Source organism: Athene noctua, chromosome 6 (genome assembly GCF_965140245.1).
Source record: "Athene noctua chromosome 6, bAthNoc1.hap1.1, whole genome shotgun sequence".
Classification (NCBI taxonomy): Eukaryota; Metazoa; Chordata; class Aves; order Strigiformes; family Strigidae; genus Athene; species Athene noctua.
The window spans coordinates 26715086-26728943 of NC_134042.1; the positions used below are offsets into that span (position 1 = coordinate 26715086).

Consider the following 13858-nt stretch of genomic DNA (forward strand, 5'->3'; position numbering starts at 1 on the left):
AAAATGGGTAATAAGAATGACCTTGCACCTTATTTATTGACCAGATCTCTGGGGGGACAAAGTACTTGACTTGGTTCTGTATCAGTTGAAAGGCTGGCTCTGGCCAATAGCTGATGAGTAGGTGTAATAATATAGGGTAATTAAATTTTGTGTTTGCAGGCACTTGGATGCCAGGAAAGATTCCTCTCCCAAAAATACGGGGCACTTTTAACAACTTTCCTTATAATCACAGAATTTTAAAGCTAATTTTGAAGCATCAGAAATTTGCCATTTGCCATCTTCCACTTACTATGGTAGCCCAAAACGCAGCAGGTTGTGTATGCAAAGGCAGAAAGAAGGCTCAGCTGCTACAGGCTCAGCAGCTACACGAGAATGAGGGACAAGAGACCAGCAGAGTGACTCAAGTAGGCACAGACACTCAGGCTGCCTGGTTCTGTGGCCTTTATTTTGTTTTCCTCTCCCTGTATCAAGGTAACTCATTAGTTATATCTAGTTTTAATTTATTTATATATATGTCTATTGATTATCCTAAATTGCCTTTCAGGGTAATTACTGGTGCCTGTCTTTCTCTAGTACTCTGCATGGATCAGTTTGTCACCCTGTCTTAGGTTTCTCCCCCTACTTAGCACACCAAAGTTGAATAGCACATATGAAACGGGGAGAAATCACTTCTGGTGAGGCCTGTTGCAGGAGGGACCAGGCTGAGCCCTGACTTGCAGGAGGGATCAGGTTGTAATCAGCTGTGCAGGAGGAAAAGAGATCTGCAGGCCCTGAGTATCCTTAACAGGATCAGCTGAGATGTTTTGCTCAAAATGAGCTTGTAATCAAAAATTAGGGAAAATGTCTTGCTGAAAAATATTTGGTTGATAATGGTTTCTCAAGAAAGTGTTGGGTTGAAAGTTAGAGGGACTATGTGTCTTCCTTTGCCTTGTTTTGATCAGGGAGTTTGAGCTGGGGTCTCCTACCCACCTCACAACTTCTTCTGGAAGTTCTCATGTCTTTAATAATTTTGAGCATCTTTAGAAACCTTCCTGTGAGGCCCAGCACATGTTCCCTTTCACAGGAACTGCCAGGATCTTGTTTACACCCTTGCTTCTTCCCAGGCTGAACTCTGAGGCAGACCCATGGCATGGCCTTACTGGAAAAAAGCACATGCCAGGAGCTGAATTTCTCTAAGGATAGCCACCAGTGATCCTTAGCAGAGACTTAAAGCAAATCTTTGCAATCAAATTTTTGGTTTTGATGGTGCATTTCTGTGTGGAAGTGTAGGTACCTGTGTACACCACTGGAGATGAGAAAGGAGAAGGCAGTCAAGAGAGTTGAACTTGGGTTTCCACTGTGCAGATGGACAGTGGTGATGGAGAGAGGGTGGAGGTCTGTGTCCCCAGCAACGTGTGGCTGCTGCCCAGCCACTGGCCCCGTGCTGTGTAGCTGGGCCCCAGCGCCTGGGCTGCTTTTCTGGCTGTTTCTCCCCGTCCCTCTTCTCCCTGTGCCCGAGAGGCGGCTCCCTGTCCGTCTGCAGTGCAGGGAGCGCTGGCTGCCGCTTGTTAGAAGAATTCCCCCAAGTCAGACCTATGGTACCAGCCGTGTGAAGCGGAAGACAATTAGGGGCTTATTAGTGTCCTGGGGAGACGTGTAACTTGTGTTGCTGGGACTTACCAAAACAGCGAGAGTCTTACCGGCAAGCTCCAGCCGAGAAAAGACTGAGGGATTGTCTCACCTAATTATGGGGAATGGGCCTCTTTGTGTTTGTGATTCGGTACGGTTGTCCGATCGCTTTTCTCTGGCTGCTGGCTCAGGCCGAGCTGGAAGTGTGCTAATTAGAAGAGAAATGGACGTAGTGATCCTGTCAGCTCTTGTTACCGGCGCGGACAAAGCCGAATATTATTCTGAGGCAGTGTTTTGTGAGTGTCCCCCTTCCAGCTCTCATTAAGGGCAAGGTTGGTGGACAGGGAGGGGACTCTACCACATGGGTTGGCTAATGGAGCACAGTTACCGTTACTGTGCTAATTAACGGGCTCAGGAGGCAAATGTTTCTCCAACCAGTGGTCCCAGCAGCTGCACCTGGTGCTTCCAAAACCCAACCATCTCGCTGGGCAAGCCAGGCAAACACTGTGTGGATGAGGGGAAAGGGGTCTGTGTATGACACATCCATCAGCCATCCAAAAGTGCAGACAAACCATTAAAATGGTTAACAGAGAGAAGGAAAGTGCATAGTGCCGCAGCAGCGGCCGGTCGAGCTCCAGCAATCCCTTTTCCCCAGTGCCTTTTCACATAGAGTGCAAAGTGTCATCTTCTACCCTGCAGAGGTGGGAAGTGGGCAGCAGGGAGAGCCCTGAGGAATCACCAGGGCCCCCAGGTGCCGTCAAGAAATGTATCTCCTGTGAGTTGTTGTGACCATCACAGGTCCCAGTGTGGCTATGAAGGGGAAAGCTGGAAAGATGGGAGATGACATAGAGGTGAATCAGACTATCCCTCTTTATGCTGGTGGTGGGACACTTACGGTCTGAGGTGAGAAACAAGATGTCCGTACGTCTGTACCATGTTTCTTTTGCCCCAGAAAGGCAGCTAGGCAAAATTGAAATGATTCATATAGGTTAAGGCAGGTGAAGATGGTGACCAAAGGAGCCATAGAAAACGCTAAAAAAAAGTGTATGCTTTCATGCCATTAGCCTAAACCTGCTACAGTGAGAGTAGGGAGAGTGACAGGAGAGATGGAAGATAAAGCAGGAGCTAAGAGCAGGTCCATAGTGTCACAGTGGCTGAGATAGCCTCAGCAGAAGTGAAGAACAGTGGGTGTTGAGGAGAGTCAGTGGAAGTAAGCAGTTTTATTTACTTGTCACACAAACTTTCATTTTAACACATAGGTGTTTTTGTAAAGGAACGTAGTAACTTGCAGGAGTAATTGCTGGTTGATGTTTCCAAAGTTATGGGAAGGTATTAGTGATTAAGTCTGATTTGGATCTTATAGTTCTTCTAAAGGTCCTTAATTAATCAGTGTCTTTAGCCTAGATGTAGTAAAACATGTAATTATGTCTTAAAGCTTTCAATTTGTTCTCTCTGTTTTAACAATGTACTCATTGCATGCACTCATGCATGCTTGGGTACTGGTTTTGGACTTATTTGGTCAAGTGTTAAAGTTCTCCCTTCTTTCTTGGGTTATTTCTCCCTGATGGTGAACCTATTCCAGCAACAGGGCTAGCTGTGTCTTCCCAAGGCTCCAGCAACAGCCTCCTGTCATCTTGAATGGAGCTTGAACTCTGCTCTGTGCTTGTGCCTTATTTTGCTGTCTCCAGTAGCTGTGAACCCAACAAGGACCCTTTCTCCGTGGCAGCATGTATACTAAGTCCTAGCTCTCCAGAGCTGTAAAAACCTTTCCATTTTAACTGGGGTTCATTTCCTACTGGCTGCTGTGATGGCTTGAATCTTAGGAGTCCTGATGCAGGGACTGATCTCCAAAGAGTGCTTGAGAAGTATCTTCCCTGCAAAGAGGTTTATTCTAGAAGGAGGAGATATGTAATCCTCTTACTAAAACCCAGAGAGGAGAGGCAAAAAGCTTTGTTGCTCCTACCTTACCCCAGTGAGCTGGCGGCTTTTATGCTGCCTCATGAATAGGAAGAGGCAGAGAGAGAAACATCTGAATGCAATTACTCCACCTGACCCGAGGTTCTCAGGTGGATGCTCAGTGAAGCCCACATCGCCACTGCTTTCAAGTGTCCCAGCAGAACAGCTCCATAACACCAGTTTCTGAAGAGGAAGAACTACTGTTACTGCCTGTTACACTGAGTTACCACTCTACCTTGCCTTCCAGATCCTTCGTCTTTGTCTAAGGAGGAGTCCCAAATCAATGGCAGAAAACAAAAACCCATCAAATCCACCTCCATTTTCATGCTCTGGAAGGTCAGGAGTCGAGTGACCTCCCTTGGTGACACTTCCCATGTCAAGCCTCCCTCAAGAGACTGGACCTCACCGGCAGACACCAGAAGAAAAGTCTCTGAGAAGACATATTGCTGGTTTTCCCACCTTATCTCAGTTTCTTTGCCCAAGGAAGTATTGGGGTCCTTGCTTGTTACCCCTCTATTTTACTGGCCTGTCATCTTGCTGTATTAATAATATCATGCCAAATTTCTGTCTTCTAAATAAAGATAAGGATCAACTGAATATAAAAAAGTGTCCTTTATTTACTTGTGTAATTGTGTAAATGTGGTTTTGTGTCCTTGTGAGGAGGACTTTCTGGTGAAGACCATCTTTCGTATGGATTAGCAGCACTCGAGAATACTGTGAAGACAGGTGAAAAATATGCAGATGGAGGGAAAGGATGCAATGGCTTCTTGTGTCCTTCAGTTGGCATTCACATCCCACTTACTAATGGTACGGTATGTGGCCTGTGGGCTGGAGTGGTGTTTGGAGGACATCTCTTTAGCAGTTTGAGTTATCGGTCGCATTACAGGAGTAATTTAAGTCATAGTGACCTCAGCAAGTATCAAAACTTGATGGTGCTGTGAATCACGTATAATTAGGTGGAGGTCTCTGTCCTCAAGAGCTTACAAGCAGATGAAGCAGTAAAAGAGTAGGAGGGGAAAAGGAGGGGAAAAGGAGACACCAAGATGTAAAGAGACTTGTTAGAGGTTATCCAGCAGAGCTCAAACCCTGTGACTTTGTCGCCACAGTCCAGTGGCCATTCCACTGCTTGCCATCTGCCTTGTTGTTTCATTAAATAGATGTGGCTTTTAAAAAAATAAATAAATAAAAATGCAAGTGCCTAAGTAACTGACAGGCATTAGTAATTTAATAATAATAAATTACAGTGCAATACCAGACATTTTAATCTTTTTTTAAAGACCTGTAAGAACTATTCAGAGAATTAAATTTTTTTAAAAGACACTTTAATGCAGTGTTAAAGATTGAGAATTTTAAAACAGAGCACTAAAATTGAAGGTTTTTCACAGTGCTATTAACTGCCATAGTGTGCACGGTGTACACATGCATTTAGGAAAGCATTTAGGAGAGCTGTGAGCATTACAAAGATCCTAATAATAATTCTAATATCTTCACTGATGTAGAACTCTTATCCTGACCTTTCTGAGCCTTTCACATTCATGCAGTGTAAGTGCTACTTTCCAGATTTATATAATTCTACACTTTCTTAGTCTGAATGTTTGCCAACAGACCAGGGCAGGAAAAATGTAATTTTCCTAATTCTGCCATGTTGAAATCCTTGCTCTTACTCTTGTGCTCTGTGGGTCTGATCCTGCCTTAGCAGAGAACATTATTAAAGTGATCACTGCAGCTCTCTAAGGATGAGAAAACTATTTTCTCTAGCAAAATAGAGATCATTCTTCTCATTTATTTCAATAGTTTTGGAAAGGGAGAAACGTGCTACAATAAATACTGGCCTACTCCATTAGTGTAATGAATCTGGGTAAGGTTTACAGGAGGTTCACTAGCAAGTACCAAATATTAGCAAGCTGTTTTGGTGGGAAAGGACTGTGGAAATGGAGTGATATGGAAGACAATGAAAAATACAGGGAAGTAACTTTAAAATAGGGACTTAAAAATGGAGGAGAGAAGACCAAGAGAAGTAAGAAAGCGCAGTTTGGAAGTCAACAAGTCATGAGCAGGAGGTTGGGGAGAATGCAAATGAACAAAGAAGGCATACTGTTACAAATGCAGTGTAAGAAGAAAAATAGTGAAAAAAGCAAAACAGAAGGGCAGCAAGCAGAAATAGGTTTTCAGCAAGAAGGGGGTCAGAGAAAAGCAGAAGTTTCATGAGCAGCCAGGGAAGCATTGTTTTCCTTGTGGATGTGTCTCTTAAGATTGCATTATCTATGGATTCTCTGATGCCTAATAGAGGGTGTGCTCACTCTTCAGTGAGGACAGTCATTGCATTTCTTTCTTTTGTCAGCCACTTAATGTAAGAAAACATCCAGAAGTGTATTATCAGTCCTCCACAAAGTTGTCTGAAATTGGCCTGCAGGTTCCAAAGTTATTGGGATACCCATGTATGCCTGTGAAAGGGTGGTAAGATAAAATGGTGAAGAGTTGAAATTGCAAATGGATCAAGTGAGTAATAGAGAAGGGGAAAACATTAGGAAGATGGGGATTTATGTTTGCTGTTAATACATTTAATTGGCTTTACTACCATTTTCTTTCCTGGTTTTGCATTAAAAAAAACATAAAATTAACAAGGATCTATTTAAAGCCCTCCTCCCAAATCAGGCCAACTTTACTGTGAGTGTCTGCACTGGTTGTTTCCGGGGAGAAAAATCTCTTACTGCAGTTGTGTCTGCAGCATGAGATAGGAGAGACTCCAGGAGCCCCCCTACCAGCTATACCACCAAAACCTGCTTGGGACCTTGCTGGCAGCATATGTGGGACACAGATACTGCAAAAGCCTGGTGGTCCTTCCATACCAGGGTGAATTGCAGCTCTTTTACTCAGACGCTCCAGCTGTTTTTTGCAGATTCCCATCTCATTGGTTTCTGCTGCAGTGATTCTCATCTGGTGTTTTCTAGGGACCTCCTCATGACCGGATACTGTGGTTTGAGTAATACTTGCATTTTTACTGGGATCCCATGTCACTCTCTTAACAAAATTTCCTGATTGCCAGGCAGAAGGTGTCAAGTCAAGAGGTGTTAAATAGGATGGAACTGACTGCTGATCTCTGAGAGGGAGACCTCTCCTTCCAACACAATACCTTTTTATGCATCATTATCCTTTATTTGCAGGTCTCCAGCCAATTTTTCATTCCATGTGGTGATGTAGCCAAGCCAATTTGAATTAATTTTGAGTAGGGTTTATGTATCAAATCTTTACTAAAATCCAAATGTATCAAATCCATCGTGTTCCCTTCACTCACTAATTTTATAATTCTATTTTAAAAAGCAATCAGGTTTCTCCAGCACAATTCGTTCTTTATATCCCCAGTTCTGATAATTGTTTTCTTATCCTTATCCCTAGGAGGTTAGTGATTTTTTTTTCCTTCCCATTTTTTATTCTGTTATTTTACTGGCAATAGATATTCCTGAGAACTCTAAATTTGCCTTTTTCCTTTTTAATGATCAGTGGCACAATTCCTTTAATCTGCAAGCAGCTTCCCCGTTTCTGTAACCTGTAAAATTATTGACCATGGTAAAAAAAGTGAGTTTGTAATTTTCCTTGTAGCGGATGGGTAGATGTCTTTTTGTCCCAAGGCCCAGTCCTGAAAACATGAATGTACAGGCAGAGTGCTACATCTTTGACAAGCCAAATGTGCTGTCAGTGAAACAAACATGTGGAAATCATTAACTTCTTAAGTGGATCCAGTCAGGCTTTTTGCCTGGTAATATCCATTCTGGGCAATTGTTATTGCCTACTGAAGAAGCATCAGGAGGATATTTGTATGTTTTTTATTATAATGTTCATAAAAGTCTTAAACTAAAATGAAATAAAAATAGCATCCAAATAATCTACATACATATTTATACATATGTAAGCTAGAAGTATTATTGAGGAAAACTAACAAAAAGAACACTGTCTTATTAGATCAGTACATTTAGTCTCATCACTGGACTGGAGATCAGTCAGCAAACTAACGCCAAAATAATCAACCTCTATAAATTCTGAAAAGCTGTCCTGCTAAATTGGCTATAAATCCCAGCTCGGAGTTATACCAAAGTAAGCAGAATCTGTCCTTTGAAGGGGTGAGTATCTGATGTCTTTTAATGTCTAGCACCTAAACAACTTCAGAATACCTTTATTTGGGAGAAGATGTGGATAGATACTCTCCTTTCCTCAGGCTCACTTCTCCAGATCTGTAGGTGGTACTGTCTATGCTTTAGTCAAAAGACGGTGCACAAGCAAACCTTTTACTGCTTGCGCCTGACTTTTGCTGTTGGATGGCAGATCATCTGATACCTCCATGCCAGTCCCACATTTACCAAAGTGCCCTCTTCACTCTGGACTTGTGGTCCTTGCTTGGATGTAGAGAGGTGGTGTTTCTCCTAGGAAGGAGAAGCTCACTTTGTGGCTCTTTCCAAGGTAAACAACCATTCTTGGGGACTCCAGGAGACAAGTCCTCCTGGTGACTTGCTGATCCAAAAAGAAAGGTTTCCTTCTCTTTGATTCTTGTTGTTCACACTGCCTTGCAACAGCTTCAGACAAATTAGATATAAGCTCCCCCTTGGGACCCTTCAGTTTAATTCAAACAAGTCTGCAACAAGTCAGCACTGCTGTGCATGAACATAAACAGTCTCACATAAGCTAAAGTGTTCAGAAATATTCTTTAATTTCTACAGCATGGAACCTGATGGCTCTCGGTTCTCCTCTCACCTCAAAACGTTAAAATGCAGGACACATAAGGTGGTTTGTTCTTATTTGGGTCAAACGTCTTGAAAAATTCCAGCATTTTATGGAAAATTTAAAATTCCTACAGAAATAATGGGAAAAATACTAGCATAAAGGTCAGTCATTCAACATTTATTCATTATCAAAATAAAAATACATTTGGGCTAGTGATAAATTTCACAACTGCTATTTCTTCTGCTAACCTATAAGTATTCTTATTTTTCTTGCAAACAAGATAATTACAGTAACGCTCTTACTCCTGAGCAAGGCAATCGATCAGGCAGCTTCTCTTCTGAAACCCAGATATTGACAGAGAATAGTTACTTAAAAGCTCTTCAAGATGAAATATGTTTGAAATGATGTAAAAAGTCCATGCACCTGTGTACACTCTTCTGCTAAGTGGCTTCTCAGGCACATTAAACTAAGCACATGTATCAGTAATTTGTGTGCCAGGTACTGCATTTGGGTTGGAAGTGTAGAATTTCGACCCTGAGGTCTCATTTAAGCTCCAAATATGGGCTGTTTTGCTGGCGATTGGGAGCTATGTCATTTAGACTGCACCTAAAAAATATCTTTCTTTGGACTTCAGAACTGGGAAGTTGACCTAACTGGTGTAACCATGGGCTAAGGATATTTGTGGCAGTTTTGGAAGCTGTTTACCAGGGTTCTTGACCTAAAATTCATCAATGCCACTACCAGCCTTTTCACTGTTGTCATGCCAGCCTCTGGAGAGTAGATGCCAATATACATATGTACAGATATGGGCATATATACCTATACAGTAGTTATGACCTGGATTTTAAAGCAACATTTCATCAAGCTGCTGTTGTTGGCATCACAGCCTTTTGTACACAGACCCTGTGTATCTGGAAAAAAAAAAAAGATATTTCTGGAGCTAGACTCAACAGAAAGAACTTATTTTTGGTGGCCACGCCCTACATATGTTACAGAAGAAATTATCTTAGGTAGAAAAAAGACCTGGAAGTATTTCAGAAAACTCAGACCTATGAAACCTTTCCTCCAGACATCCATACTCCTCAGGCTCAGAGCAGTCCACTTGACCTGTTAATGTATTATCCCACATCACAGAGGTACCCAAATTAAATGCAGACATTGGAGAATCAGTAGGTCACTTTTTAATAAGTCACTGACTACAGACAGTGTTGCGGATAGGTTCAGACATAGCTTCAGCTGCAGTTGCAGATAGGAGGTAGGCATCTGTGGCTGGACAAGCGGTCCAGGGATGTTAGTGCTGAACGACTCATACCTGCCAAATCAGAAAATAACAGGTGAATATTCAAGAAATTCTTAGTACTTTAGATCAAACACTTCCTGAAACAGCCTGAGCTATTCTCAAAGAGGAAAGCAATGGAAAGGGTATCCCAGAAAGAAGCAGCCATGTTGCCAGTCCACATCTGAGTACAGTTCTCATCCAGGCAACACAAATGACTGCTTCACATGATGGCTGATGTGGCATTTTACACTGGCATGGGCATCAGCAACTACAGCCTTGCAACTGCTTATCAGAAGTAGGAAGATCTTACCCTCTTCCTTGAAATCTGGAGACTTTCTAAAACACTCCAACCTGCTGGAAGCCAAGATTGGTTTTCAAACATGGTAGAGTTGCCTCCTGTGGACAAATGATTTGCTGAGAGCTTCCCCTCTTCTTTGGATTACCAAGAGGCAGAGGATTCCAAAGCCAAAAATTCTGAGATAAAAAGCAAATTGAATTCAAACAGGTTACCTTGTCTTTGATCTCAGCGATAATTTCCATTCTGTTAACTTATTTAGAAAGTTCGTGTGTAGTTTGTGTAGGGAATACTTGCACTTCTACTACTGTAAAACAGACTACTGGTATTCCCACTAATCTTTGAGTACTGGTGTCTTTTCCAAAATTTTTTTTTTCTCCAGCATCCACAGACTTAGTACAGAAAGGAGATGGCCTAAATTTAATTGAATTCTGGATGTCTGAGAGACCTGTATTCAAATACCAATAACTTGTCGTGAACATATACCAATAACCAATCTCCCTGGCTGAAGTGACATCCGTTGAAGTCAAAATATATTGCTACAGGGTGGGTTGCTCTGAAGAATCACCTCTCAAATAAATGACCCAACACTATCCTGATCCATAGATCTGATATGACAATCCTAGCAAGTCTACTTACCACTCCCTCAAGGATCATATCTGTTGCTGCCTACCTGGAGCTTTACAGCTGTGTAAAATTTCCCGCTACTAGAACTAACCCCCAAAGCCTGGACTCAGCAATTTCCTTATAGACAGAAGGAGCTCTTGACTAAGTTGAGTGGCTTCTAGAGATGACTTGGGAATTCAGGCAAATATTCAGTATCAAAAAGGAAGTTTTCCTAAAGCTTAGGCCTTGGAAGAGTCACAGTCCCCATGAAACATTCCTTCTTCAGAAAGGCACTCAGCATCACAGTGTGGTGCTTGGTGGGTGAAGCTTTTTACAGCAACAGAGAGCTCTAAAGGTTCAGTGAGTTAAAACACAGAGAATGCACTTTTCCTATCTGGATCCACCTCAGACATTCAGTTAAGCATGGGCAACCACTTTATCTACCTGGGTCCTAGATGATAAGTGATCCCAGAAAATGTATATGGTTAATTGATTCCCGTTTATGAGACTTTCATGCACTATTGGTGGAATTTGTGTCAACACAGAAAAGAGGAATAAATTTGCTACTATAGCCCAGTGCTATACCTAATGCTTAATATCATTGCACCAATGTATAGTCTTTGTATTTATGCTAGAAGGCGTACAATACAAGCAGCCTTGTAATAGTCAAGATGAGAAATGGCCAAGGTTTAGCCAATTTCAACAATGGTTCTAGAGAGAAAAAGAGGAAACTATCTGTCTGGGCTCCTCCAAATAACTCCCTGCTTCTAAGTGATAAATGCTATAATAAAAGTTGTTGGGGTCTTCTCCTCTCAAATACAACTTAAATCATGGATACCTTCTCCTGAAAGAGACAGACATGGGAAGGTTCTGAGCAGGTGAGCAAAATTTATTCGTCACATGGATCCATTTGGCCTCCATACCATGAATCATCACCAAGTCTGGGTGTCTTTAGGGTAGAAAGAAGGAACAACAAATAGGAGAAGGGAATTAAATAATGATTGCCATAGAAACCAATCAGCTTTACCCAATTCCATGAAATCTAAGCAAGAGAGTTTAGATAATGAAACCCCACTGCATTTCAAAGGGATAAAGGGCAGTGTATACCTTAGCTGTGGAATGCAATACAAGGCTATCGAAGCAAGTTGTTTAGTCAGGTTTCTAAAATCCACCATCAGCAATATGCAGATGAGACACCTCTATTTTTCATCCCTTTGATCACACCAAGAATGTGAGGACAGCAGAGCTCTTTCAGAGGAGCCCCAGGCAGAAGTAAGGCCAAAGTAAGGCAGGGGGATGATGCCAACAGATTAAGGGAAGTGTCTGAAAAGGCTGCAGCTGTGATGCAGCTTCCTATGGCTGAAGAGGTCAGGTCAGACAGTGGTTTATGATGATTTTTGGGGTTCTTGCCCAGACTTCCGTGTAGACACCCAGGAAGTGCTGTCTGCAATTTTGCCAGGAGATCCCATTCCTTCCACTTCAGTCATCCAAGTCTGCATGGCCAGTATTAGTGCCAAGTACCTTGGTATGAAGCCTGTGGCTGCTAGGACAGTCCCTCTATTATGGTGTCATGTAGTCACTGCGCTCACAGGCATAGCTCACTTAATTCAGCCTCTCTGACATTTTCTGTACTGGCTTACCACTGAATCCTGAACCAATCAGTTGTTACATCCATAATGTACCATATCTGGGGCAAGACTTCCAAAAGATGATATGGAATTTAAGAGTGGTGAGCACTCCCATGGCAACAAGCCATCACAAACCCTGTGACTCTTCAACTACATTTCTTCAGCCACATTCTGCCTGACATGAAGAGCAGCAAGGTATATATAATTTTAAAAGGCCTCCTCTGCCCCTCTCCTCGGCATTACCAGGAACATCCTGCACCCATCAGCACTCAGCTACAGCTGTCTGTCCCTTGGGAGAAGAGTGGCCACAAGGCCAGACCTTTGGCAGGTGTCAGTCACGTTCAGGTAACCTGCCTTATGATTGAGGAATATGGTGAAGATGGCTTTATGGTCAGGGCCCCGGGGTGAGGGCTCAAAAAGCTGGATTCAACAACTAGATTTTCCGTGTGACTTGGTTATGTCATTTAGCCTCTCGCTATGCAGCGATCCCAACTGCTCCAGGAGGGTGAGATAAGGATACATTTGTAAATCCACAGGACAAATGCCCAAATTTTCCAGTGAGGGAGACCATATAGGGTGTCAGGTAAACAGCCCTCTCTTGCTGTCCCATGATTTGCACACAGTCAAGAGCAGCTGAGAAAAGTCTTACCGAAAAAGAAGTTCCCACTCTTCAGTCAGCAGTTGTATTCCCTGATGTAAATGCGAAGCGGCTCCCGACGCCCCGCAATGGCCCCGCTGTACGGCCAGCATGGGCGTTTGCGGCCGGCCACCGGCCGCTCTGAGGGCCTGGGGGGAAGCACCCCCCCTCCCCACGGACCCCGCCGGGGCCACGGGCGCGGGGGGCAGCGCGAGTCGAGCCTACAGGCAGCGGCAGCCTTGGGAGCCCTCGCCCCGGCCACGTCCCGTCCCCTCCCCTCCGACCTGCGTCCTCAGCCGCTTTCTCCCTGAGCCCCCCACCCCGCCACCGATCTCCGAAGCTCCTCTCCCACCGGCGCCCGCTGTGCCGGCGCGGGGAGCCCTCCCGCCCGCCTGCCCGCCGTGTCCCCGCCGGGGCTGCTCGACCTCCCCAGCGCCCACGGGGCGGCCTCGCTCGTCCCCATCCCCGGGGCCGCCCAGGTGAGCGGGCGGCAGAGGGGGGGCTGCACATCACCTGACCCCCCTCCAGCCGATTCCCTCAGACAGGACGTCAAGTTAATGAGCCTTCAGGCCTGTAATTAGCTGTCAATTACCTCAAATTAATCAACTCCTCGCCTAATTAAGCATAACCGGCAGGTGGGCAGAAAACGGGCCATTGTGCGGGAGCCATGAGAAAAGCATGGCTGGCAAACTTGGTTAGGATCAGCGGCGCATTCCCGGCCGCCGCGCCACCGACACCCGGGCGCCCGCCCCCCGGCCCCCCCGGCCCCCGGGCAGCGCCGTGGCGGTGGCGGGGTGAGGGCTGGGGGCTTCCCTGCCCCCGGCAGCGTGGGGCGGCCCCGGCGCGGCCTGGGGGGCCCAGCCGGCAGCAAGCCGTGGCGTGGGTGAGGGGGAGGGTGTGCGGGGGGGCCTGGCTTAATGTTTGTGCCGCCGGGCCGTAATAGCGCATCTCGCCCTCGCCGTTCTCTCGCCCTGGTTTCCCGCGCCCGTGTGCTTCCAGCGCCTCCCCGAGAAGGGGGGGCTGAACCGCGCCCCGTGTTCAGTGCCTCAGGCGTGAGCGCACCTCCTTAACGGCGGGGAGACCGATGCAGGTGGAAAAGGGAGCTTCAACGGGCCTTAATGACTACCTATACA

General features: G+C 44.8%; 1 protein-coding gene across 1 annotated transcript in view; it reads left to right on the forward strand.

Moving 5' to 3' along the window:
• Window positions 1–4115, forward strand: part of LIN52 (lin-52 DREAM MuvB core complex component) — a 52361-nt gene extending 48246 nt beyond the window's left edge. Inside the window, exon 6 of the mRNA XM_074909937.1 lies at window positions 3812–4115. Coding sequence (XP_074766038.1) covers window positions 3812–4110 — 299 coding nt within the window. The 3' untranslated portion in view covers window positions 4111–4115. The remainder of the gene's footprint in view (window positions 1–3811) is intronic.
• The last annotated feature ends 9743 nt before the right edge of the window (window positions 4116–13858 follow it).